This window comes from Protopterus annectens, chromosome 4.part0 (genome assembly GCF_019279795.1).
Source record: "Protopterus annectens isolate FY-2018-M chromosome 4.part0, PAN1.0, whole genome shotgun sequence".
In the NCBI taxonomy this organism is placed as follows: domain Eukaryota; kingdom Metazoa; phylum Chordata; order Ceratodontiformes; family Protopteridae; genus Protopterus; species Protopterus annectens.
Window position 1 is genome coordinate 211812899 of NC_056733.1, and position 27557 is coordinate 211840455.

The window sequence follows — 27557 nt, forward strand, 5'->3', positions numbered from 1 at the left end:
AACGTTTTATTTTTATATCACTTGTACACTACATACTAAGCTACTGATATAGCTTAGCTTGTGATCTGTAGTTCATGTTTCTACACTTGCATGGCTGGACAAAGTTGTTGATGGGTGTACTAATCTCAGGAGTAAATGGAACTCTTCTGTTCAGAAGAATATACTTTTATAGACTACACTGCAAAACTCTGGTTTCCTGAGGAGTATACTTGTGTGGAAAACTAAGTTAAAATTTAACTTGGATGTTTTTTTCATTAACCATTTTGACTTCTTTTCATTTGTGCCATCATCATCACCACTAACCCAAGATTCTTATTTTTTTCGTTCCACATCCACAATCTAAACTTCCTTCTTGGCCTCAAAGTTTATCCATTAATCCTTTGTGATGGAAGCCTACCATCCCATCTGTTCTCCTGGAGGTAAGAAAATTAAGGGATGACAGTAGAGCTAGAGACATCATATGCTGTGAGAACCTACACATTGCTTGCCTTGACAGAACAAATGTATTTCTATATGTACTAATCATGACGTGCAGTGCACCAGTGGTGCAAGTGAGGATGCCATAGTCTTCCCTGTGGACTAGTCACATGCCTCCCAGTATTGGTGAGCTGCGAGTTACTATTCTTGTTCCACCTCCTGCATGCCAGCTCACCAAGTACTCAGGCTAGTAGACAAACCTAGGTCATTGGTACAAAAGTTAGGGCTTTATCTTCCTTTCATTGAAGCTGGACTTTGACCTTCCTGTATTGATTATTTTCTCTCTGCTTGCATTTTTTCACCCTCACACTCAACCTCTCTTTGCTAGTATGCAGATACCACATGAAAGTCTTAAGTAATGCCATCCTTCTTGATGTACACATTGAGCTTGACTCAGTTTGCCCTTCTTGTACCAGCTTAAGTCTTCAAACATCAGGTAAAGCTGGTCCTCTGTACACAAATGCGTCAAGCCCAGAAGGTGTGGAACTGTGAAAATGAAGCTGCTTCACAAGGCAAAGAAAATAAATGAGAGGCCAAACTGAAAGATCTTTTTTTAGCTGCAATGCTGATTTGAAGCTGTTATCAAAGCAAAATAGACAGGATTCTCCTGAAAACTGAATTAGCTCATCTCAGAGGGCCAGCTTGCACGCTAGCGTTAATTGGCTGTGCTGAACAATCAAAGCATTGGCTGAGATAGAGTTGCAAAAATGCACACTTGTGTCAGTTCGTGGGTGTAAGTTGTCATTTCTTGTTGAACATCTGTATGCTATCATCACAGTTGTCCACTTTGCATGTCTATTTCATTGTATAAAAAAGCTTTAGGGACTCTGCATGGCTACAGTGTCTGAGGTTGCAAAGTCAGTTTTTCACATACCTGACCATATACAGATACCACGCAGCTTCCTTATTTAAGCACATCAAATTGCTGGGGCAATGGCTTTGATTTGTGCAGCTCCCTAAAGTTACTCATGCTAGCAAGCGCTAGACCATCTTTTTCCGTCACAGAGTGCACTCATGTATACTTTCACACAGGTTGGGAGACCCTGTCCCTACAATATTTCATCAAATCACTGTCTTAACTCATTTTGCAATTCAATTGCTCTCCTACCTATAAAAAGCCCTCATGCAGATACGTTACCTATCCTACATGTTGTCAAATCCAAATACCTATGACATTAGTTAGCTATCTCTTATTATGGTGGCTGCCAAAAAAAGCAATTACTAGAAAATAGAAATCAAAATTTAAACCAACTATGTTAGAAGTAGTGAATATAAAAACAGAGATAAAACAACTGGAATCATAGCTCTCAATCTTCCATCTCCAAAATGAGGAACACTCACCTTCATAATGTGGAACAAATGGGCAAAATGTGGAACACATACTAATGGCTTACTAACAACTTCAACTAGGAAGGTCATAGGATGGTTAAAATATGCTGGTTTTACTTGTAAAGAAGATTCGTTAATGAATTAATATGATTAATTTCTATTTACCATGGATTTCATAAAAAAAAATTCCTAACACTGAATGTGTGACAGACTATTTCAATGTGGAATTTCGAGGAACATGAACTTTTTAAGACCCCAAATGAGGTACGTTCCTCATAAAGAGGAACACTTGAGAGGTATGACTGGAACTGAGATCATTAGAATAAGGTAGAAGCAAACTACATAGGAAAAACTAGGAATTGTGGGAACAATATATACAGAGGAGGAATGAAGTTTAAAAGAAGGCAGGACTTAAATGAGCTATGTAATGTTTGACTGAAGATGATTGGCTAGATTATAAGTGAAGTATGTTTGCAACTGGGGGTATGTCATAGTTTATGATGTAAAATGCAACTAGGATTGTGTCGGTGTGGTTTGTTTTCATTTATATGACTGTATGATTGCCTATGTTGTAAGTGATAATTTAATAAAGATGTTTCTTATTTAAAAAAGAGGCAGGAATTGAATAATTTATGTAATGTTGCGTAGGTATATGATGTATAGTAGTACATGTGAAGAACTTACCTCTCAACCTTCCATCTCCAAAATGAGGAACACTAGCCCTCATAATGTGGAACAAATGTGCAAAATGTGGAACATGTAGTAATGGCTTACTATCAACTTCAACTAGGAAGGTCATAGGGTGGATAAAATATGCTGGCTTTAGTTATGAAAAGATATTTTAATGAATTAATATGATTAATTTCTATTTACCACAGATATCAGTTAAAAAACAATTCCTAACACTGAATGTGTGAAAGAATCTTTCAGTGTGGAACTTGGAGGAACATGAACTTTTTAAGACCCCAAATGAGGTATGTTCCTCGTAATAAGGTACACTTGAGAGGTATGGTGAAGCATTATGTTTGTTAATTTTAACCTGTTAAAATGGGTTCCTATCCGATGACCGAAGACGCAATGCATCTTGGTCGAACTTGGAATGTCGAAAAGGCAAAATGACGAAGTGGCATATAAGCAAATTCTTTCCCTGGGAAAGAAGTCGCTTGGCCGCTTCCGTCACTTTGCCATTTTCGGCACTGTAGTGCGATCTCGGAGTTGGGATATTTAAGTAGGGGGATGTGGGGGGCACAGCCCCCCACGTCAGGGGTGGGGAGAAAAGCCCCCCCACTTTATGCAATGTTTTAATGTTTTTTTTTTGGGGGGGGGCAGCGATTTTTTTTCCCTGGGAAAAAAAAAATCACTGTTCTGGTTGTTAGATATTTTGTGAGTTCGATATAACAAGGTTCGATCATTTGATCGTTCCTTCTTATAATATAGACCTGTTTAAAACAGTATGATTCATTTTATATAAATGTGCCTGTGTCACAAGTGATAATTCAATAAAGGTTTTAAAAAAGATGGTAAACAGTAGAAATAAACTGTCATTTCTTTAGGGGAGTGCAAGTTTTGCTTACACTGCAGTATATTCTGTGCCAGTGTAATGTGAGGAACATAACACCAGAGGAAAAGCATATTCAGTTTCATATTGTAGACGCACATAACATGGGACCCTTAGATGTCTCCACAAAGATATAGGGAGGTAAGGTGCTGTTTTTGCTTTTGCTATATAAATATGCATTGCTTGCTGTTCTGTAATTGCAGAGTAGCACCCTGATACATGAAAGGGTTTCTGTTGATTTGCAGTATTGCCTTCAAACAGGACCTACTTAATATTTATAGTGACTTAAAGTAATTGAATGAGCAGAACTTGTGCTGCTGACTTTCAGGGCTTGTTCTGGTCTCTATTGATCCTTGTGACTACAACTTGTACAGATGATGAGTAACACTGTCTGTTATTTGTCCAGCCCACAGACCACCACTGTGGATCTACAGTGGCATCTGATGGTAGTGCCAGAACCTGAGGAAAGCCTAATCTCATCTAGTCTTATCTGATCTGTTTGTAACCTACATATTTGTGCTGATTTTGGGGTAACACAAGTCTAATATTAGGTAGTAGGTCTGTAGTGTGGGAAGCATTCATATAAACTGATACTGTGATGTGGCCAGTGTTCACTGTGTTTTTCTTATTTCTTTAACATCATTGACACACTTTTTTTCTGTCTAGATTGTTGTTAGACAAATGCAGGCTCGTGGCTCCAGTGGTTCTATTGTGAATGTATCCAGCCAGGCATCCCAGTGTGCTCTGAGGGACCATGCTGTGTACTGTAAGTTAATACTGCTGCAATGAGATGGTGCTCTTTGCTTACTCTTCTGCTTTACATTTACCAGATGCATTTCAAAGTTCTTGTTATATGACCACATAGTAGTATTTGTGGTAAGAAATCATCATAAGACATGTCTTTGTCCTTTATATGAGAGGTTGCTGTCATAGGTGAATTTTGAGATTTTGTCATATAATGGTGTGAGGTTTGCCTGTTTGAAGTCCTTGAATTCAGAGGTATTTGATTCAGGGATTTTGGAGGCAGATGTCACAAACCTATGGTCTAACTCCTCTGGGGAAGGAGAGATCAGAGGAATAGTATATGTCGAGGGTATAACACTGAGGACCAGATTTTGAGTGATATGTCCTTTGGCAGGTTTATTAACTATCTTAACTAGGAGTTTTTGTTAATTAAATCTAAGAACTTCTGAACATATCCTGCATTGAATGTATATGTGCTCCAGTTAATTGTGAAGTAGTTAGTCTTCAAAAGTAATGGAGTTCTTGTTAATAGAGTTCACTGACTATGTTATCTAGCATGATCATCTGGGGACATAGAAGATGTCCTTTTGGTAGTTTGTCTCATTTATGGTAGTTTGGAGTTCCATGAGTTTTGTTTGTGGGTCCCTGGGAATCTGTCTGGAGGTGATATAATGTCCCAGATACAGGACAACCTCAAGGTCTGGCAGGTTTTGTTGAGACTTTTGGTTTTGAGAAGTGCCAGCTTAATGGAAGACATTGCTGAACATACAGACTGTGGGAGGGGGTATGATTGGGGATTATCACTAAAACAGCATCCTGTGGGACAGATTGTTGTAGGTACAGACTGCAGGAAGGAATTTAGGTTCAAGGTGGTCATTGCTTAGTCATTATTCTCTGGTTATTGTGATAGAGATTCTGAATGCTATTTAGGGGGGGGTATAGAGGACAGAGCATCTTTCTATACATATATTTAGGAGCAAATAGGGTGAAAGGCATTCCTGAAGTGGCATCCTGTAGGATCTTATGATGTTTGTTTTTGCTCCTGGGCTGACTTCCGTTGAAGCATGTGGGTGCAGTAAAGACTGCATTATTCCACGTCTCTTTAGGCATAAGTGTAATGCTGAAGTGCATTAGAGGAGTGGCATTGCTAAGCCAGCATCCTCTGGGGGCATGTTGCAACAGACTATCTGATGTCATGGGGGGGGCAGTGTTTTGAGTTGGCATCCTATGTGACATGCGTCTGCAGGTTCAGTATGTTTGGGGAGGGGAAACCAACTCTGCTGGTATAGAGGGAAAGCCTAACTATGACCCAGGTGACTTAAGTTTGGTTAGTGGTTTGGGTACATATTGGAAGTGTGAGTGTGGGAGAAGAGGAATGATGAGGCTTAGTCTCCTCCACTTAGCAGGAGGGATGGGGGCAGGTGTTTTGGTTGTACACTCTACTCAGAAGAATCCTGCTGTAGACTTGGACTGCATGGAGGTACATAGGAGGATAGAGGGCAATAATCACGACTCAAATGTAGGCATGGATGTGTATTACAAGGGCCAATTGCTCATCAGCCCTTTGGACACTAGTGGATTTGCATATGATTGTGGGGCTTAACAAACACGCAACAAAAAATCCACTAGCTTGTGAAAGATGGATCCTGCTCCAGTTTTGCCCAGGTGTTATTCTACGGAACACATAGGCTTCAGGCTGTGGGGCTGCTGAGTGACCAGGAAGGACAAGATCAATGGTCATTCATTGAGTTAACAAAAAATTCAGCAAAAAAAAATGTTTAGAGAAGGGGCATTATCTTGGATTTGAAGGGATACTGCAGAGTAAAGTGTTAGAGCAGGAAAACCGCAAAGTGGCAAAGGAACAGTCTGTAGGCTCCTATCTCCATCAGAAGACATGTTGTTATGCTCATTAGATAGGATAATAGTTTCTGATGTGTGCATGTGGACCTGTGGCAATTGGAGGAGGAGCTTAAGCCCTGCACTATGTGAAAGTGAATGGGGAGCCAACAGTGTTGGGGGCAAGAAGTTGCAGTATGTTGCAGTTAGGAAATGCAGCAGAAGTGGAAATACTTCAAGAATGGGGGTGAAGCCTGAAGAAGTAAATTATCCTGGAAAGCCACTGTTTTAAGTTAGGGGTTACATCCCTTAGGGACTATAGGAGAATTACTTCGGGCTTCTATCCCAGTAAGTACATCACAGAGGCTGTGCACTTTTGAGACCGCACATGCTCTGAAAGTTAGGGAGGAGTAGGCAAAGATGTTCTTGGCGTGTGGAAGTTAGTGCTTCAGGGACAATGTGCCATAGAAAGAAAACTGTAAAAGCAGCTTTGTCTGGAGTGCTGGAGGACTGCACTATTATATTAATTTCAGTGAGCTGGGGTTAGACCAATCAATAGCACCTGTTTTTGATGTATACACCTATTTTCTGGCTTGACTTTACCCCCTTCTGAGGTATGCTACTGTTTTCAGGCTTGATTTCCCCTTCATGTGATTTTCTGAATCTTCCTTCCCTTCATGTGCAATTTTGAAGCTGTTTCGTACACAGGAAACCAGTCTACATAACCAACATATCAGTGGCAGCAGTAATTTAGCAACAGAGGGCCCAAATGTTATGTCTCCTTTTTAGCAGAAGCAAAAACAAATGACTTTGTGAAGTAGATTTTTGTAATATTAATTAAAGTTTAATAATGTTATATTGTCTGTGATATACTCGGATTTTTTGCATAAGTTATGTCACTCTGTTTTTAACCTTTGTTTCTGAGTAGCATCCCACAATCCTTCTGGAAATGTGGACATTATGTACAAGTCTGCATTCATTATTATTCTAAATATGTGTAATGGCTGGATGCACCTATTTTTTAAGAGCTTTTGTACCCATTTGTTAGGTCTGCAGGTTGAAAGAGATGTCTGAGATGCAGATGTTCTAGGAGAGGTAGGCTTTGGGTAACTTATTGTCATGATAGGCTCTGAGGAAAGGAACAATATTCTTGACTACATGCTTTTTTATGACATTCAGAGGAAGGAAGTGTCCATGTAAGTGCTGAGGAAGACCATGCATTCTGCACAGCAGAGACAAAATTTAGTGCTGAAACAGGATATTCTAGAATTAATTGCAAAGCTGCTTTTTATTAGGAATTAAAACAGGAAAAATATGTTATCTGTACACATACAGTCTTCATGAACTTCATCTGCATAAAAAAGGTACCATTTACAAGTTAAAATGTTCTCTTAAAAATAATTCTTATCCGAACAGCTTTTTAACAAAGGAGGCAAATGTTTCTTTCTAGAGCTGTGTTTAAATAATACTAGTACCACCTGTATCATATTGGTTGCTAGGAAAGTTATGTGTAATATTATGGGATACATCAAACACAATGTTTATACATTCTTTTAAGGGTGTCATCAGAAACAGCAGTCCAGGAAATACTTTCTGCCCCCCATCCCCCAGCTATGTCTCCTAACTCTAAATAACACATCCCCTAAAGTTAATATTCAGTATGCTGAAAACCATGTTTCACAGCACAGGCAAAGCTTTCTTTGCAATTTGCTGTTAAGATGTAAAACCAGTAGATGTGTCAATATTTAGTGGTTTGAGCTTTTTGACATGATTGCATTGCGAGCAACCTATATATCGTGTTTTGAGTCCATCATGCTAAAACATTTTACCTTCCAGCAAAGCCTCAGAAAGGGAGGCTTAATACTTTTGCATGTGTAATAGTTTTAGGAGCCAAGGAGATAATTGCGTTAAGTTTGTGCAGCGGACAGTGCCGTGAAGACATTTTGCCAAGTCAGCGGAGTCTGGTGGGGTGGGGGGTGGGGTCCCACATGGGGAATGCGAATGCAGGAGGAGCTTGCCTCTTTGCAAAAAAGCTTGGTTTCTTATTCTCTGAAAGTTGCTTTCAGCAAACAGTCTTCATGATAGTGTCCATCCTGTATGTTTTCTTCAATGGAGCAGCACAGTTTTTAAAAATGCATATTCTGTTATGGCTTCTGCTGCTTTAAAAAAGTGCATATTATTGCATAGATTTCTGTTACAATTAAATCCATTATTAAGTCATAGTGACACCTCCAGGTATTTGTCTAAGATGAGCCTAGTGATGCCTGTAGGGGGAATAATGTTGCCTTTTCATGTTTAGAATAGTAATTGCAAAGCAATACTATATACAGATGATTGAAAGATTTTACTTTAAAATGTACATGATAAGCAACGCAGCTGCGTTGATACCTCTCTCCTTTGCTGCTAAAGAGATATTAACTGTTCATACGTTATTTATTTAAAGTTATAGTTTGCATATTTCTGTAAATATCACAACAATCAGGCAGCACACAACTGCTTAGTCTCATATGAAAGTTCACAACTGGATGGTGTTGATTGTGTGTTGCTTGAATGGTTATTGAGGTAGCGTGTGCTGCTTACAAAAATTAATAATGTGTGGATGTGTTTATTGTGATTTATAAAATCCAGTTTGAGACCTAGACTAATTCTAGCATTGTAAATATTAGTTTATTCTAAATATTTTGTCATTTACACATCTTTAGTAACTTTTGTCCAGTGTGAACATTTTGTTTAAACTGCAAAAGGTATATCGTAATTTTTGTCAAAAGGTTGAGGGTGCAGCAATTAGAAAGAAGTTAGTGTGCAGACTTTCAGAACTCCATTGAGGGAATTAAAATATATTATGATAATGTATTTCATATGTTTGAATCTTTACATCAACTCTCCACATATTAAGGTTATTTGAAAAAAATATATATTTTCTTCTACTTTTTCAAGCAGGACAATGCAGGAGGAACAGTAAATATAATAATTCTGCGTTGCAGTGTTTTTGATTAAAGTAGGTCGTTAGTTGTCCTACAAAACCAAAATGATGATCTTACTTACCCCAGATTTAGTATGTTTAGGTTTGGGTGATTTGAGAGAAGGATCTGTAGTATCAAGCTATGTTAATCTAAATGAAAAATGAGATGCATTTGGTGTTTCTTCAGAGGAAATATCCATGCACACCTCCCTCGACCTGCTGCAGGGCCATCTAGGTATTCCCCCTTCCCCAAAATTGTTTTGTACTTCATTTTTAATATTTCAGTTTATTCCTTCTTTTTGATCACGTAGTATAAATTTGTCATTGCAGGTAAATGCACACTATTTGCAATCCCAGTGGAGCTCTTCCCAGCTGAAGATGCATTTTCTGTTTCACTGTTGTTACATGTACCTCTGGATGCAATCTGAGATCATGACATGCAATTTTGGTATCTGTACTACCTGACAAACTTTTGTAATACCAAAGTTATATTTAACTATCAAATAATCATATAACACAGTTACAACTACTTTGTTAAACTTGAACTCTGTCCAGTCCTTTGTCACTGTATGGGACTTCTAAGAAACACAGCTGGTATTTCTTGGAATTAAAGCTTGTGTTGGCCTCACTTCTCTGCTTTACTGAAGTGTTTCACTTTTGTGTTGCAGCTGTTTGGGAAGACCCCACAGGAGCACTGCTCTGAAACACTTGGGACACAGCACAAAAGCAAGGATAATTCATAAGTCAAGATTAATTATTTATAGCTTTCAGCAGCAAGACATGAACCTGCATTTCACTCTTGCTGTGTTTGCACATATCTGCTGTCGCAAAAACAGGAAATGAAAGTGTTCCTGAATAAAAGCCAACACCAAATCATTCCCTAGTTTTGGATGACTTTCTTTTAAAAGTTTCTTTTTTTTTTTTTTTGCCTGTGCTTAAAGTGTGTGCTTTAATTACTTGTTTAGCCAGTGATTAATCATTGCATTTTCGAACTCTTCTGTATTCTAGCTATTAACCAAAGTTAAGGTAGAACACTATTAAACCATGATTCTCTGCCACGTGGAAATGGACAAAAAATGTTATATTATATTACCAGTTGTTGTACAGTTAACAGTGTGAATGTAAAACTAGGAAAAAAAAATGAATAGAGAATGGTATAAAAAGACAGATGTTTCTACGGCAGAGCTAAGCCACCTGGAGGTGTAAACCTTGGCTTTAGATGATTGTCACTGTTGAAGTGACACTCTGACCTCGTGTGCAAAAATGAGAAAAGGAGGTTGTGGATGGATGGATGGATAAAAGGGGCAAATGTTTCACTGGAAAGTATGGTGATAAAATGTTAATTTGTTTGCCAGGTCACGAAATATGGAGACTGAAAGACTGAAAATCCAGGCTTGTAAGTTGTAAGTCCAAAATTGCCATTTCTCAGAATTTTCTTTTTTCTTTGATGTATGGCAATCTCTGAGTTTTGAGATTGAAGGGGTATAGGGGGCTTATTCCCACAAATTGAGGAAAAACAGAAGTTTAAAGGAAAAGAATGACATTCAATATTTGCTCTACTCCTGCATATTCTTTTTGTTTTAATGTTTCATGACTCTGCAGTCTGAGTCCTAACATGTCAACAGGGAACCTTTTAAATCACCATAAAAATTTTTAGCTCCTTAGTACAGTAAACGCTCAGTTAACCAGCACCAGTGGGGATTGGTAGATGCCAGGTAACTGTAGTTTTTGGTTGTTTGAGATTTACTATTAAAAAAGGGCCTGACTAATACTGTACCCTATACTATTTGTTTGGTTTGATGTGTTCTTAGGTTGAGGAGAGAGGGAATTTATTCCTGTCTTCCTTTTTAAAACTCTAAAAACGTAAGGTATGTTTCTGTGTGTGTGTGGGGGGGGGACGACAAAGTGCAACACATGAAAATTGTTCCGTATTTCTTCAATTTTTTTTGGTTGCTCCACTTCCAGTTAACTGAGAGTTTACTGTATCTTCTTTCTATCATATTAACTTAATGTGCCAAATTGTAGTACATTTAGCATGTAAACCTGAGAGCTTGAAATCCAGTAGATCAGCTTTGTGATTGTTCCCAGAACACATGCTTGGTTTGTGTTTTGTTGTGCCGATTCCCAGAACACACATTTCAACTTGTGCATCTCTGCTTGAATTTTGTATACTTAATCTAAACTTGATTTAAGGAAGACTCTTGTCAGCAGTAAAATGAGCATGTTTTCCATTACCTTTTTGTCTGCCTGGCATCACTCTGTCTTTCTGACCATAGCTCTGCCCCCCCTAGTATTTAGCACCATCAGTCTCTCACTGGAATTATGTTTTTTTAACCTTCTTCTCATTCTACTTCAAGGCAGGTACAATAAAAACTTTGTATAAATGGCTGGATAAACTACAGAGAAAAGCATTTTGTATCTTGTATCTCTGAGATCGATGATTCATATGAGAACCTAGTGTGCCTTGTGACATTTTAGTTTTTTGTTTTAAAACTCTTGGCCATCCATTCTTTTAAACATTGCAAATAATTTTGTTTGCTCATCTTTTTCGTTTGGATTAGTACATAAAACTGTCCGATTTCTGTGTTTATATTGTGGTAAACAATGGTTTTGCCTTATTATTGATCAAAAAAATCTGCCTTTCATGGAGACTGTGGTAAGTAATGGGTCTCAAAGGTTTTGCAAATGGAATCAATTGTGTCATGAAGTAACTCCTCCTAGTCTGTTCCTTTTTTCTTCTGTCATTTCTCTCCAGTCCACTCTTTTGCACTTCCTACTCCAAATTGTTTACCCCACACCTTCTCTTACTAATCTTATACTTACTACGGTATAACTTGTTCAGTTAACTTGATGCTCGTTGCAGTGCATGAGCAGCAACTTTGTAATCATTAAGCAGTGACCAACTACTGGCTGTTAAGGAAACCAAAAATGCCAGTCCCCCTCTCATCTGTGGTGCCCTCCTAATAAATTTATAAAGAGTGACTTAGGAACAAGTTCTTAGTGGAAAGGGCACCATTAGCACCTGAGATGCTTTAAAAAAAAGGAAAGATCTTGTCAGTCATCTGAAATGTTTTTGAAAAGCTGTTAAGGATGTAAAAGTTAACTTGTTTATTAACCAGATTTCACAAAGCTCTTCAAAGAAGTGACAGATGGCTTGGAAAGAGCATGCTTCCGGAAACTGTTGTAATACCTAATGAAAGTAATTTGGCCTTCTAGCTTAGAACTGTTGTAATTATTTTTTTAACATCTACTCATTCTGCTTCAAGGCAGACACTGTACAAATTTTGTATAAATAGTTGGATAAACTACAGAAAAAACAAATTATCTTTTTTGTGACCGCCCATGCCTCCCAAGCATTGAGCAGGTACCACTGCCTTTTCATTCCCATTACCAGGTGAGAGCAATCAATGGGGCATGCAGACAACTATGAGGGGACTTTTGTGCTGTGGCCCTAACCCTATACCTTAGTGAGTGATAGGGGCATCCACATCTCTGTGACAGCATCCTGTGCCCTTCTCCTAATATATATATATATATATATATATATATATATGTGTGTGTGTATGTATATATATATATATATATATATATATGTGTGTGTGTGTGTGTGTGTATGTATATATATATATATATATATATATATATATATATATATATATATATATATATATATGCACACCCTGTATACATGCCCCATGAGACCAACCATCACTAGCTTGAGGTTGCCAAGATTATATCCCCCAATCTTTTGACTTTCAGAATCATGCAAGCCTCTGCTTGGATAGGAGCTGTCAGCCGACTAGGATCACCAACATCCTCCACAGATTTTGGGTCACTCCCATCCTCCTTTGCCCAGTTCTTCCAATATCCAAGCTGCTAAGTAAACTTGGGTCATCTGGCTCAAAATTGGGGCTTGCCACAAAGATAAACTACTTGAAAAAGTTCTTCAGACTGTTTCTTAAAACTGTGTGCCCATCTTTGCAAAGCGCTTAGCACATATTCACTAACTGATCTCACGAGTTGTTTCACTACCGCTTATAGCACTGTTCAGGATTGCCTGTCCAGGTTTAGCACAAGACTGTGTACGAGTATCTATCCTCCACAGCCTAGCAAAGACTCTGGAAAAGATACAATTCTCCCAGATGCTGAACCATATGGACAAGCTTGATTTACTGTCAGTCTCATCATAGTTTCAGAGTAGCTAATAGTACTTTGATATCTAACTCAGCCAGTGCCTTGATTGATCAGTACAGATGAGCTAATTCAGTTTTCCAAATCCTGATTATTTTGTGTTGATAATATCTGTTCCATTTCCAGTTCTATGCACACCAATGTGGAAAAGCGGCTTAATGAGAGGTGCAGTATTTATTCACAGACATGAAGAGGAGCTTTGAATCAGTAGATGATATTTTGCATATAGATGAGCATAAAATAATGGGATTCAGGGGAGGGATCCATGACATTGCTGCATAGTTACCTGTCATAGAGAATGTTTCCAGAGTTTCTGCGTGTACTTGTTCTGACATTAGTGTGTTTAGGTTATAAGTACCTGGGTTAGATTTTGAGACTCATCCTATGCATGATGTTTATTAAATATAGTAGTGATTCAGTCTACTTTATAAATCATTTTGTGTGCAGATGATTTAATACCACTTTAAAGTGTTTAGAACAGGGGTGGGCAAACATTTTGATTCGTGGGCCACATTGAGTTCTAACATTTGACAAAGGGGCCAGAACAGGAGCAGATAGATGGCATGCTTTGAAAACATCACCTCATTGGGGGAAAAATACACATATTGGGATATGGAGAAAACATGTGCTTTAATTTACAATGTAAATTAAGAAAAGCATTACAATAAAATCTCTGACTTCGAAATGAGTCTTTAAACACTGAAAATCAAATAAATGACCATTTTATTTTAAAGCACTGAAAGTTCTGTTATCCTTCAGGATATCACCATCACTCTCCTCCTGACTGTCTTTTCAAAACGGTAGGAGATGCAGATGTACTTGTCCTGTTCCTTTTATTCAATTTGTTTCCCCGGTGCCAAAAGTCAACAACGACCAGTGCAAGGACGAAACAGTTGCAGCAAGTCAGTCTGTGAAGCGTTATATTTGATCTACTGTTTATTTTAACAACGGTATCACGGAGACACACACATTTTAATGGGAGCAGTGTTGCTGGTCTCCTTTTTTAGCCAGCGCATCAAAGTCTGGAGTTAGTTTTGTTGTGGCGATTCTCAGGATGGATCTGAGGTGTAGGTCTGTTAACTTGGATCTGTGGCTGGCTTTGTTGATGTTCATGACGCTGAAGGTCTGTTCACAGGTAGAGCCGAACAAAGCCAACATCATCTGCGCTACTTAGATTTGGAAACGCGGCATCATCGAGTGAAGCATAGAAGTCATTTAGTTTCAGAGAGCTGAACTTCTCTTTTAAGGCAGGGTCGGACTGAAGGTCGATCAGTTCGAGCTGAAGCTCCTCTGGAGCTGTTTCGGGATCTTGTGACAGAGGAAAGGCCACCAATTGAAGTGACTTGTCAATTTTGTCGAAATCCAAAAACCGACGGCAGAATTCTCCGTGCAGTGCATCCAGTGACACACTGTATTTCTTTACTTTTGCTTCGGCCTCGTTCAGTGTGGATAGTCTAGGAAAATGAGTGAATGACTTGTTCAAAATCTGCCTGGGGAATAAAGCCAGCTTGGATTTGAAGGCTTTCACGTTGGTGTACATGTCATGCACAAACTGCTCCTTCCCCTGCAGTTTCACGTTGAGCTCATTCAAGTGTGAAAATAAAAGTCACACATCCAGCTCTTGTTGCTCAGCTCAGGAAATTCATCAGTCTTCCCCTGCCACTCCAAAAACACGCCAATCTCCTCTTTGAGCTCCCACACTCGTTGAAACACTTTGCCCAAACTCAACCAGCGGACACGGGAGTGATAAAGCAGGTCCTGGTGATCCGCATCAGTTTCCTCCAGGAACGCAATGAACTGACGGTGCTGAAGTCCCCGTGTGTGTATGAAGTTGATGAGTTTCACCACAGGATTCACAACATGATTCAGCTGTAACACCGATTTACATAGAGATTCCTGGTGGATGATGCAGTGGAGGAAAATGACATCCTGGTCAGGGTTTTCATCTTTCACTTTATTCTGGATTCTCCTCAGCAGGCCAACGTTTTTTCCCATTAAATCTGGAGATCCATCTGTGGTGACGTTAACAAGCTTACTCCAGGGAAGCTTCATGTTTTCGATGGCAGCAGACACCCATTCAAACAAGTCCTCTCCCTGTGTTTGTCCTTTCAGAGACTCCATTGTCAAAAACTCCTCCGTTATTTCAAAAGTTTCGTTGATTCCTCGGATAAAAATGAGGAGCTGAGCAGTGTCTTTGACATCGTTGCTTTCATCCAGTGCTAAAGAATAAAAAGTGAATGACTTCGCCTTTTTGTTTAATCTGCTGGTGATATCTTCATCTATTAGTTCCACAGTCACTGTCCGCCGTGATAAACTGATTTTCTCAAATTTGTCTTTGGTCTCCGGGCACAAAATACCTGCTGTCTCTACCATACATTCTTTTAAAACTCGCCTCAGACAGTGGTTTGCTGGCCTTTGCTATTTTGAATGAAAGCATAAAACTGGCCTTGGTACTTGACTCTTGAATGGCAGTTTGACGGTGAAAAACTTTGCTGAGCCTTCAAATTAGCTGCCACCTTCTCAGCAGCAGCTTCCCATTCTTTTGTTGAGAGCTTGCTAGCATAATTAGCATGCTTTGTGGCAAAGTGACGGCTAATATTATACTCTTTAAAAACAGTTTCTTGGCATATCAGGCAAACAGCAGATGATCGGTGTTCAGTGAAAAATATTTAGTTGTCCACTCCTTATTGAACACTCGACATTCTCTGTCCACTTTCCTTTTCTTGGGTCCGCTCATCTTCATAGAGGCGGTGGGTCAAAGGGTAAAGTGCAAACGTGGAGTAATAGGCCTACGCTTCACCTCAACAAAGCCAATATATCTAGAGTACGCCATCTAGTGAGGAAACATCAGAATTGCAGGGGAAATAAAACATTAACAAGGTTAATTTATTAAATTTTTTCAAGTTTGGCGGCGAATCAAATTTGCCCATGCCTGGTTTAGAACATGCACTGTAGTTTATAAAGAAAGCTGAAAGAACTTTGTCAAGTCTTAGAATTGGTTAGAATGGTAAACTTGTAGTGAGCAGTAAAATAAATTTGTCTATGATATGTGGCTTGCCAAAGAGGTTGAATGAGACAGTTTTTCCTCTGACTTTGATGTGTTAAGCAGCTACATCAGGCAGACTCTGCTGTATAACTGCTTTGGCATATAGACGCCACACATTTTGTTTAACTACTGCATAGAAGTGAGTATTGCTGAAGTTTTAAAACCACTTATTTATGTTGTAGGCTCATCAGTCTTCTCATGTGAGAAATTAGACCCAGAGAGATGAACTTAAAATACCCAAACTAGTGTACGCTTTCCTGGGGTGTAGCACTCCATCTCTTTCACCATCATATTCTGTACACTGCACTTAAAACCTGTAGGTGTGTGTATGGGGCGACTTCCTCTGAGCCATGGAGAAGCATGGCTGGGCACACCTGTCTGTCAGTGAAGCACGTATTAACAAGATCTGAGACAGGTTCAGTTATTGGAAGGAAAAGCTCACAATGAGACTGGGAGATTGTCCACTGCTTCGGACGTCATCTACAATATCTTCACTGTTAGTCTTATAAAAAGTACCATGAAGATAGCGCCTGCAGTTAAGCCCAGAAGCCACAGCAGTGTCTGAGAATTGATCTTCCATGATGTCCTCAGCTAAGCAGCTAAGGACATTATTTCCATAGCTGTGTCTGTTGGCAGGAATAACGGAAACTAAAGAATGTCCAATTCTGTTCTAGTGAATGCAGCTCTCTGAATTTGGTTCAGATAGAACTTTTCCCACTTCTCTCAGAGCCTGTAACCACAGGAGTACTGAATCAAGAGCCAGTCATCCAAAAAAGTAAAAGAAGATATGGAAATCCTTCTGCAAGACCTCAGCCACAATGGCTAGCTTGACCTTGGTAAATACTGTTGAGTGTAGAGGAAATCCAAACCTGCAGCGTTATATAATATGATACACACCCAGACCCCACAGACCCCAAATACTGTGCCAGAAGGCATTCATTCAGTTCAGTGGCACCAGCCAACCATTCTGCAGCACTGGGGGCATGAATTCCTGGAGAGTCACCATTCAAAGCTTTGTACACTGGATGTATTTGTTGAAGTTTCCAAGGTCAGAGATCAGATAAGCATCTCTCATCACCTTCTGAAAAAAAGCATCAGTAGAAACTATGGCCCATCTTCTAAGAATAGACTGTGTATGTGGCCTTGTTTGTGATGCACAGAATTATGGTTCTGTCTCATAATGGAGCTCTTTCCAGGGGAAAGCTAAGAGCTGTAACAGATGACTGTGACCATGTTGACCACTCAATGGTATCTTATGATGGCCCTTCAAGCCTGGGTGAATGCTTAAGAATCAACCCTCAAAAAAATTCTTGACTGTGACTAGTGGGTGGGCAGAGTCACCTTCATGGAAGACTAGGAAATATAGCTGGCATAACAGGAGGGAGCATAGGTCTCAACCTGCTAAGAGGTCAATGTGGAACACAGATCATGTGACAGTCAAAATGTGGAACTCCCTATTTTCACTCTGCGTGAAAAGTGTACCTTGACCATGGCCTTTCAACCAAAATATACATGCGGACACACACACACACACACACACACACACACACACACACACACACACACTCACCCTTGTCATACCTCTCAAGTGCCCAGAATGTTGCAGAATGCCCAAATTTTTGCCTCATATTTTTGGTTTGTTCCTCATAAAATATGTAGTTTTCTGGCAAATCACAGAGGAATGAAATACGATAATGACAGAAATTGTTCTAGCAACTTGCTAAGTTTATAACAGCAATATCTAAAAATTATCCCAATTTTTATGGTTTGGCTATTTGCTTTGTCCAGCTTTCTTACTCTAGTAGGTTGAGAGGTATCTGTTTAGAGGGAAAAAAATAAAATAGAAGCAAAACATTATCAAAATAAATGACTGCAATACCAGCAGATAAAAGGATTCCTTTTAACTGCTGGTATTGTAGTTATTTACTTTGGTATTTTGCTTCTATTTTATTTTTTCTCACTCTTTATAGGCAATTTTCCGCAGTCATTCCTACACGAATGGTCATGTATTTGAGTACTCTCATTGGCTCCTATCATTAGGAACAGTTATTTGATTGGTGTGCATGCTGCAGTGGCAATTGCCTGTAATTGCAGAGTATGAGCCAATCAAAAACTGTGTTGCAAAGCCAACACTGTTCAGTGCAGAACAGCGGAGTATCTGTTTGACTGGTTTGTATACTGCGATGCCAATTGGCAGTAATTGCGGTATACAAACCAATCAAAAGCCGTGTGTGCAGCGAAGCCAAAGCTGTTCAGTGCGGAAAAGTGGGTTTGCTTATGGTCGATTGTGGAATATTCTGCATAATCCAAAATCATTTGGCAGCTCAGGGAGGGGGCAACAGTGCATGACACTTGGATTACCTCCTCAGTGTACAGAGGGACTTCTTCCTTGGGAGTTGGACCTGGGGATTTTGAAGGTGGACCATGGATGCCTTACATAAAGGTCATTAGCTGCTTCCTTCAACGGGGATCTTTTGTGAGGCCTAGCAAAGAGGACATTTTTTCAAAGGGTGTGTCCAAGATGACTTAAGTTCATCTGTGCAAGATAGCCTTAACCACACATCATTTTGTGCAGGTAACCATCCAAGCCTGCCCCATAGCATTAGCACCAACACCATCAAAATTGCAGCCACCACATAAAAACCCTCTATAGAAGCCTTAGTAAAGGTTATAACCAAGTTTATTGGTCACATGTAAGCCCAATGCAGGAGTCTTGGGGAAGGTTGTAACCAGCTCATCATTCAGTGCAGAGTCAGAGCAGGGTGAAAACATTCCAGTACATGCTGCACAACAGAGGACTGGAGTCTTGACTGGTAAGACAAATCACTGAGAAATCCAAGTCCCAGTGTAACACAACGTACCTGCTTGTGTACTCCATTTAAGTTTTTTTTAGACTCCTTATGTCATAAAGTGTGGCAAGATGCTGTGGTCTCTTTTAGACTAGCAAGGAGTCTGTTTTGTAGTGTTTATGAAAGATATCACTGTATTCAGCTGGAAGCTTGTAGGGGCTATCCACCTTCCTGGGAAGAGTGGTAGCAGTATTGGATTCTTCCAGGTTCCAAAAGTATCATCCTTAAGCACAAGATTCATAAAGTGGCTTGTTCTCCTTCAGGTAGTCACAAAAGTATTTCTAGAGACAGGTTAAAGGGACTGCAGTCCAAAAAGGACTTCATAAGTCAGAAGGATTTTGTCAAAAGAAGGATCATCCTAGTGAGGGAGCTGAAGGAAAAAAGATTTGTTGGTCCTTATTCTTATCAGACATGAGGGAATAGAGGTCCTACAAGTGCCTTCCCAGGACTCCGAGATTTAGGAAAACCTTCCGTATATCTACATCTTAAGAGGTCAGTCCTCCATTCAGCTGATACAGATGGTTCAGAGTGCAATGTGTGAGTGCTGGAAGTCAGTTAAAGGGCACTGACTCTTGCAGTCTTAGGTTCATAGTTTGTTACTAGGCTAACAACCACTAGGGCCCTTACAAGCCTAGCCACGCAGCCCAAACCATTTTGGTCCTGAGTATCATGGGCATCTGTATGGGGGGGGGGGGTCACATGTTGTCAGAAAGGTAACCAAGAACTTGTGGAGGGGGTGTAAGGATATTATGCTTACTGATGGGGGCCCAGATCACAGTAAAAGTTATGATCTGATGTTCTTTTTCATTTCTTCTCACAAATGGGCCTCTGATCTGACTCTGCTGCTTTCCCAGACTTAGGATATGAGTCTCGAGCTCCTCTCCCTACCCATAATGCTGCATGCCTTCCTCAGCTCCTTAGATCTTGTTTACTGCGTGTTGCAACCAGACATGGTTCCAGCCAGTGGCTACTGTTGGAGATAAGTGTGAATCGTAGACTTACGATTTTTTTATTTACTTAGCTTCTATTGTGCTTATAAATAGTTTTTTCTTCTATATCTTTGACTCCTCCTAGTTAGCAAGTGTCAGGGACTTTAGGTCTCCTTTTTTTCTTGCTCCTTCCTCTCCATCTTTCTTGTGCTGTTTGCACTTTCTCAAAAATCTTTGTGTTTAGAGTGTTTAAGTTGTAGCGTAATAGTTAGCATTACTGTTTTCATAGTGTCCTACTCTGGCTGAGATGCTTACTAAGTTCAAGAGCTGCATTTCTAGTGGGCACAAGATCCCCTACTCGGATGCCCACAAAAAGTGCATCTGTTGTCTGGGTCCAGACCATTTAGATATTGAATGTGAGGTGTGTGCAGCGTTTAACCCTCACGCTCTGGCTGATCACTGTAGCAAGCTCATTCTGAAGGCAGTTGTTGCCTGCATCCACCTCTTCTGGGGTTCAAACCCCCCTAAAGCATGCTAGCTCCAAACACTCCCTCTTTGCTTCTTTGGAGTAGTCGGAACAATGCAGGAAAAAGAATAAAGTCTTGGGTCAGTCACCTGCTGATCTGAGCCCCTCCCACAAAGACTTGGAGCTGAAGAGTTCTTCAGATTAGACTGCGTCGACTCCAAAGGTCTTGAGGCCAGCTTTGGATCCGAAAAGGTTATCAGATCCATCTTCTTCAGCTCTGAGCACCTCCAAGACTTTGGAACCTATTGTTATTTCAGGATCCCGTGTGCCTGGTACCTCCTCCTCGGATCCCAGGATTTTGGATCTGGTGGTTAGGAGTCTGACATTGACTTTTGAGATTGAACTGGTGTCCTCTGTTCTTCTTTTGAAGGTTCTGCAAACCCCTACCAAATTGAGACATGCTTCCTCGGTGTCTTCCAGGTCTTCCTGAAACTTCACTGAAGTCAACATGGACAAGATGATGCGGATGTTCCTCAGGGTGCAGATCCAGATGAAGGTGTTGCTATCTCTCTCCCATGTCGGGTCCGTGAGTGCTCCTTCTCCATCCATTCAGACTCCTTTTCTGATCCAACCTTTGGTTTCAGAACCCTAAGAACCTGGATACCCAAGAGAGTCAACGGCAGATCCGAAGAAGCATCCTTTTTAGTCTCTGACAGTTTCCCTGACTAGCACTACATTTCTGTTGGATCAGAGCAGGTCCCAGACCTGAGACATCAGCACCAACTCTAGGGTGTTGTCTTCAGCTCTGACTTTGTCAAAGCTGTCACTTCCACTTGGAGCTTTGGCCTTAGACAGCTCGGGGTCTGTTTTGTTGGGAGGCTTCGGATCCATGGGAGGTTCTGCTCTTTCACCATAGAGTAACTTCCATTCTGAGGGAGAGAGTCGGGGCTTCCCTGAGTCAGTCGGCCTTCCAAGTAGCACAAGTGGCTTTCTCTACCTTTAGAGAGTCATCCTCACACTCAGGTTCTACCCTGTCCTTCATCGGATCTGAGCACTGAGCCAATCTTTCCTGTCCTAGGTCAGCTGTCCCGATAAGCCTCCAGACTGCTTCCCCCAGGGAGTCTCCTCCTCTTCTTCTTCTGGTATCTCTCTGGAACACCCCACTGAGGAGGTCCCTTGGAAAACAATGTAAAAGGAGGCACATAGACCCCTCTTTGGAGTCCCTTACTGAGGACACCAATTTCCATGAGGGAGAAGGATCTCCCCGATCACTACCTGAGGACGTCTCCTTTGGGGACATCATGGAACTCTCTGGGCAAAAAGGTGGATGGGCTACCCAACCTCTGTCTTGTGAGGAATCGGTTCCTGAAAGCTTTTGGGATGGGCCTATGTACGTCCTGGGTGACTCCCCTGGCAGATGAGTTGATTGACCTAGTCTCCCGCCAGGCCTGGAAGGGGCTGGATACAGTTCAGCCTATCCCCAAACACCCTGATAGGTTCCTGAGTCCACCATCAGATCACGCACACTGGAGTAAAGACATCCCCGTAGATGCCATTGTCTTTGCAATAGCCACCAAGAAGGAGCTAGTAGAGAGCAAAGCTCCACTATCCATCTGCCTAACAAGGAGTCTAGAACGTTGGACAGACATGGAAAGCGCTTTTACCCTCAGCTACATTCACAGTGAGGTTGTTGAACTATTTGGCACACTTCACCTGTTTACAGAGAGACCTGGTTAAAGAATTATCCAACTGTCTTGCCGAGACCATGTCGGAGGACTTGTAAAAGGTCTCTCCCCAACTTTCGACTCTTTCTTCCCTTGCTAATTCGTCGATGAGGTTGATTTTGTGTGCAGTGAAAGGCACCTTTTGAGCAGCTGGCAAAGGGATAGCCATCAGGAGACATACCTGGATGAGGCATTATGAATTTGCAGAATCCTTTAAAGGCATCTTTCATTAATGCCCCCTTCAATGGGTCCTCCTTGTTTGGACCTTCTGTGAAAGACCCATTAACCCGCAGCGAGCAAAAAGGCAAGACCTTGTCTGCCGTGGGGATCAAGTTTTCTACTCCTAAGAGGACCTTCTCCAGAAAGTAGTGAGGAGGAAAGAAGACTTGGTTCAGGAAGTCTCAAGGCTCTTTTCAGGACTTTTGTGGAGATACCTTCTCTAGAGGCAGAGGGGGAGGTTTCAGTGGTAGATGCCACCCAGAGGCAGAGTGGGTCTGCAGAATCAGGGCTCCAGGGAACCTTTTCCTGATAGGCCCTTCTAGCACTCCTGAAGTGCTGCCTGACTGTCTATCTCTGGAGGCAGTCGGTGGTTGTCTATCCCTGCACCTGGATGTCTGGACAAGTGTAACAAACAATTCCTGGGTGCTAAACATTATATACAGAGGTTATTACATTCCCTTTTCCTAAACTCCACCCAATCCAAGGAGGAGACTCCCCAGCATGCCACCCAGTCAGAGGGAGTACGCCTTACAAGAAGTTCAAAAACTTCTGCAAAAAGTCATCCAAGAGGTCCCTACCAAACAAAGAAGATTCAGACCTTATTCTTACTTCTTTTCCAAAAAAAGACAGGGGACCTGAGACCAGTTCTGATCTCAGCAGTCTAAATCAGTTCATCAGGAAGTCAAGGTTCCAAATGGCTACAGTTCACTCCATTTTACCACTGTTGCGCAACAACAGTTGGGTGTGTTCAGTAGATCTTCAGGATACATACTATCATATTAAAATCAATAAGCACTCCAGAAGTAATTTGCTCTTTCAGCTGTGAGACAGTCATTATGAGTTCAAGGCATTGCCCTTTGGACTCACCACAGCCCCCTGGGTTTTTACCACATGTTTGGCATTTCTTTGGTCTCACCTTAGGTTTCCACCTTGGATTCTGGATCCCATACAGGATTTCATATCTCACCCATCAGAGAGTCAGATTCCCAAGCTCCATGCCCTCAAGCTGACTGCATGGTTTCTCCAATTCCAGTAATTGTAAGAAAGTCCAGGCTAGCTGGCTCTGTTCATGATATTGTTCTGGCCTCTCAGAGAGCTTCTACCCAAAAGTTCTACAGTACCAAGTGGAAAAGGTTTTCTATTTGGGAATCTAAGGAAAATATTGACCCTTTCTCAGCACCCATATCGGATGTTCTTTTTTTCCTTACTACTCTTTTTTCAAGAAGGAGCTAACTTCTCCACCGTCAAATTCCAACTGGCTGCCATATCCAATTTCCACACTGGGAATAAAAATTCATCCATTTTTTTATTCCAAACTATGTAAGGCTAAGGTTTCATGAAGGGGTATTTCATCTTGGATCTCCAATTGAAGACCCCTCTCCACCTTAGAATCTTATGATGGTAGTGCAAGCCCTCACCCAGAAGCTTTTTGAAACCCACTAGTTTGTATGACATAAAATTTCTTTTTTGGAAAACCCTTCTCTTAGTAGCTATTACTTCCGCTAAGAGAATTTCAGCTCTTCAAGCTTTGTCAGCCAAACCTCCTTATCACTTTTCATAAAATTAGTTTCCTTGAGAACAAATCCTTTCTTTATGCCTAAGGTGGCCATGTAGTGTAACATTAGTCAGTTCATTTGCCAGTTTTCTTAACTAAAATTTTTCAAACAAAGGTGAATATCTATTGCATCTTCTGAATGTCATTAGACAATTATGTTTCAACCTATTCAGAACAAAGAAAGATAGAAACTCTGATCAGCTGTTTGTCTCCTCTACAAACAGGCCAGGACAGGCGGTTTACAAAATCACTGTAGTGAAATGGATAAGACTGCATTTCATTTATTTATTCTGAGAGAGAGAGATAGACTTTCCTCGACCTCCCAGACCTCATTCCACTAGGGCTATGGCTACTTCATCTGCCTTTCCATCCAGAGTTTCCATTGATGAAGTTTGTGCTGCAGCAACCTGGTCTAAGTCTCACATCATTGTTACTCATTATAAGCTGGATGTTATCTTCAGGAGCAGGGACGACATCCTTTGGCTCCACCATGCTCTGGCATATCCTTCCTTAAGCACCACCCAGGAGATACATAGCTGGGGACACTGACCCATTTGTGAGGAGGAATGAAAAAGGACAACATCAGATTGAAAAGTTATGTACTCACCATAACTAGTTATCTGTGTTGTCAATTTTTCATTCCTCCTCATGTCCCTCCCATCCATCCTCGGCCTGTGTACTCACCATAACTAGGTATCTGTGTTGTCCATTTTTCATTCCTCCTCACTTCCCTCTCATCCATCCCCGGCCTGGTGCCTTTGGGAAATACTTGGAAGATTTTGGAGCCCTTGGGTTCCAGGTTTGAGCCTCAGTTTTATTTTCTCTGTAATTGTGGTAACTCCGGTTAGTTTTAGGGCAACAAACCTGATCTGGGGAGTTGAGGAAAGCATGGAGCATTATGGGTAGGGAGAGAAGCTTGAGACTCTGATCTTAAGTCTGGGAAAGTGGCCGAGTCAGACCCTGTGTCGGATCTGAGACCCATTTGTGAGAAGGAATGAAAAGTGGACAACACAGATACCTAGTTATGGTGAGTACATAACTTTTCAATTTCCCATCCAATTGTCAAGGTTTTGTTTGAATAGGATCAGGGATGAACTCTGTTTTACATGAGTGGAGAACCTGTTCCATGGTGCTAGGATCCTTTGAGACACATCTCTCTCTCTCCAGCATGTTCTGTTTGTCCCAAATGAAGTTCAGATTCCTAAATTTAATGTTCTGGTGATGTTTGTTTTGCACATGTGCAACAGATCCATAAGGGCTGGGTCTGAGGAAGCCCTGTAAGCCAGGCAAAGATTTCCTCTCATCAGTCTGTAAGAGACTGAATACAGAGAAAGAGCCTGTAGATGATCAGTGTAAGACAGGATATTCATGTACTGAATTCTCCTGATGAGAAACCTTTGTGAGCTTTCCAACTGTTGCAAGTGTCTGCTTAGATGCATATCAAAGGGGGCACTGTATTCAGTGAGAGGTCTGATAAGGGGTGAGTAGAGTGGTAGTATAACTTCCTTGGATCTATATGCCATACCCTTAGCTGTAAGATGGGCAGGAACTGCTGGGCTATGGTCCTCCCAACTTTCTCATAAAAAAAAAAAAAAAAGTTTAATTACTAATTTTCACACACTAGTAACAGTTGGACCTGTAAACCCACTGTGTAAAGCCAAAGATGAGATGCAGCATGGAACTCGGAGTAGCGAGCATGCACGCTCGAGTTCCAAATATAAAAAAAATATCTTTTTGTGCCGGACTGTTTCTAAAACATTCCAGATTGGAGAGACTGCAGGCATCAACAAAGATGCCCAGAAGTCTTTGCGGTTTTATCCTCAGGAAATAGGAAGCTGATGGGACTGTTAAGTCAGCAGCCTGTCACATAATCTGAGTTTGTGACATGGCTGCTGATTAATCCTGTTACTCTTAGGTTCTTTTCCCGCACTTTAACATAGTTAAGTTGCCAGGGAGAGAGCAAGAGAGTGGCGAGACAAGTAGTAAAAGTGGAATAAAATTGATTGGATTTAGTCAGAGGAGGTTTAAGGTGAGCCAAGGAAGACAATTTTTAAATAACCCCCCCCCCCAAAAAAAAAATAAATAAATAGAGTTCTCAGGGTTTTGTTTTTCCTGACAGGGCCACCTAGATACTTTCTCCATTTTTTTCCTGGCAGGGTCAACCAGATATTTTCTGTATTTATTTTTTTCCTGGCAGGGTCGACCAGATAATTGTTAAATGGTGCAGTAGAGGATTATAATTTTTTTTCCTGCCATCCTGGGCCTGGAGGCTGGTTGGCAACATCAACCAGATAGTAGAAAGATGAATCTGCAGTGAGCTGGCTGTGTTTTTTTTTTTTTCGGTGTTGGAGGGTGGCTGTGATGTTTTTCTAACAATATTCTCAAGATTCTGGCATAGTCAACCAGATACTAGTAGGTGGTCTGTGTTTTGGGGGGCTTTCTTTTTTTTTTTTAGTATCCTGGCAGAGTTAACCAGATACTACAGAGGAAATGTGTTTTGGGGATGCTGATCATTTTCTTTTTTTAATATAATACAGTGTCAGTGTCAACCATGTAGTAGTGGTCTGTGTGTTTGGGAGACTGTTTACTTTCTTTTTTTAATATAATATCCTGGCAGGAGTCAAAAGAGATACTAGTATGTAGTGTGTTTTGGGGGGCTATTTGTGGATGGACCTGTTTTTTTTTTTTTTTTTTTTACCAAATATCTTTTTGCAGGGTTAGTCAATATACATTAGGATGTTTTTTCAATGTTTTGTTGTTGAAACAAACTCTACTCTTGTACAAATAAAGTGTGTGTGGATGAACTGAAGTAAGATCACGTGCAAGTTCTTGGCTATGTGATGTGCAAGAACTACAGTAATGTAACCATGGTCTTCTATTTATACAGGCTCAAAGCAGATTCTCTGGGTAGGCAGTTGGGATGGGGGAAATGCTATAAGCAAATGGAATGACTTGAGTTCTGGCTTGCTTTGCAAGAGTAATGAGCATTTGAGTGAAGTAAGACCGACCACAGTCTTTGAACTCTGAGTGCTGTTTATGTGAAAAAAAGAATACTTATCTTAATGAGTGTTGTCTTTTTTATTGTTTTTGTTTTTAACCTTGCAAGATCAAATCAGATACTGTGGTTGGGGTAGGCAATAGAAATTGGGCAATGTGTGAATGAAACTATTGGCCCTACTATTTATTGTTGCTGTAATTCCAGCTTTGCGAAACTGTAATACTTTTTTGTCTGTACTTTAAGATGAATGTAAAATAATTAGCACGTTTACGAGTAATTCTTAATGTATGTTACTTCATATCTGTTAATGTACATACTGAATGAATGTTTGTTTAAAAATATTTCTAATGTGTTGTAGCTTTTCTCCTTGGACATATGCTGAAAAGGTATTTTTTTTTCCAACTAAAACCATGTGCAGATACCCGGGTAAACTAAAGTAAAATAAATAAAATGGAATGTGTATTTGGCTGGTGCATACAAGCTGTGACTAATGTTTCTGTCAACAAAATGAAAGTAATGCAAGTATGCATCTCAACTGTTAGTATTATTACTACTTAAATCCTGATAGGATAAAAATAAGCTACTTTAGTAAGGTAATGGGGGGGGGGGGGGTTGTGAAGGAAATGAGTTGACTGGCCTTGCTGTTTACTGCTGTAATTGTGGCTTTGCAAGAT

The 27557-nt window shown here is 40.6% G+C and overlaps 1 protein-coding gene across 2 annotated transcripts in view; it reads left to right on the forward strand.

Moving 5' to 3' along the window:
• DCXR (dicarbonyl and L-xylulose reductase) overlaps window positions 1–27557 on the forward strand; it is a 513647-nt gene that overhangs the window by 376978 nt on the left and 109112 nt on the right. For both annotated transcript variants that reach the window (XM_044068213.1, XR_006364447.1), the window contains exon 5: window positions 4031–4130. In XM_044068213.1, the coding sequence (XP_043924148.1) occupies window positions 4031–4130 (100 nt within the window). The remainder of the gene's footprint in view (window positions 1–4030; window positions 4131–27557) is intronic.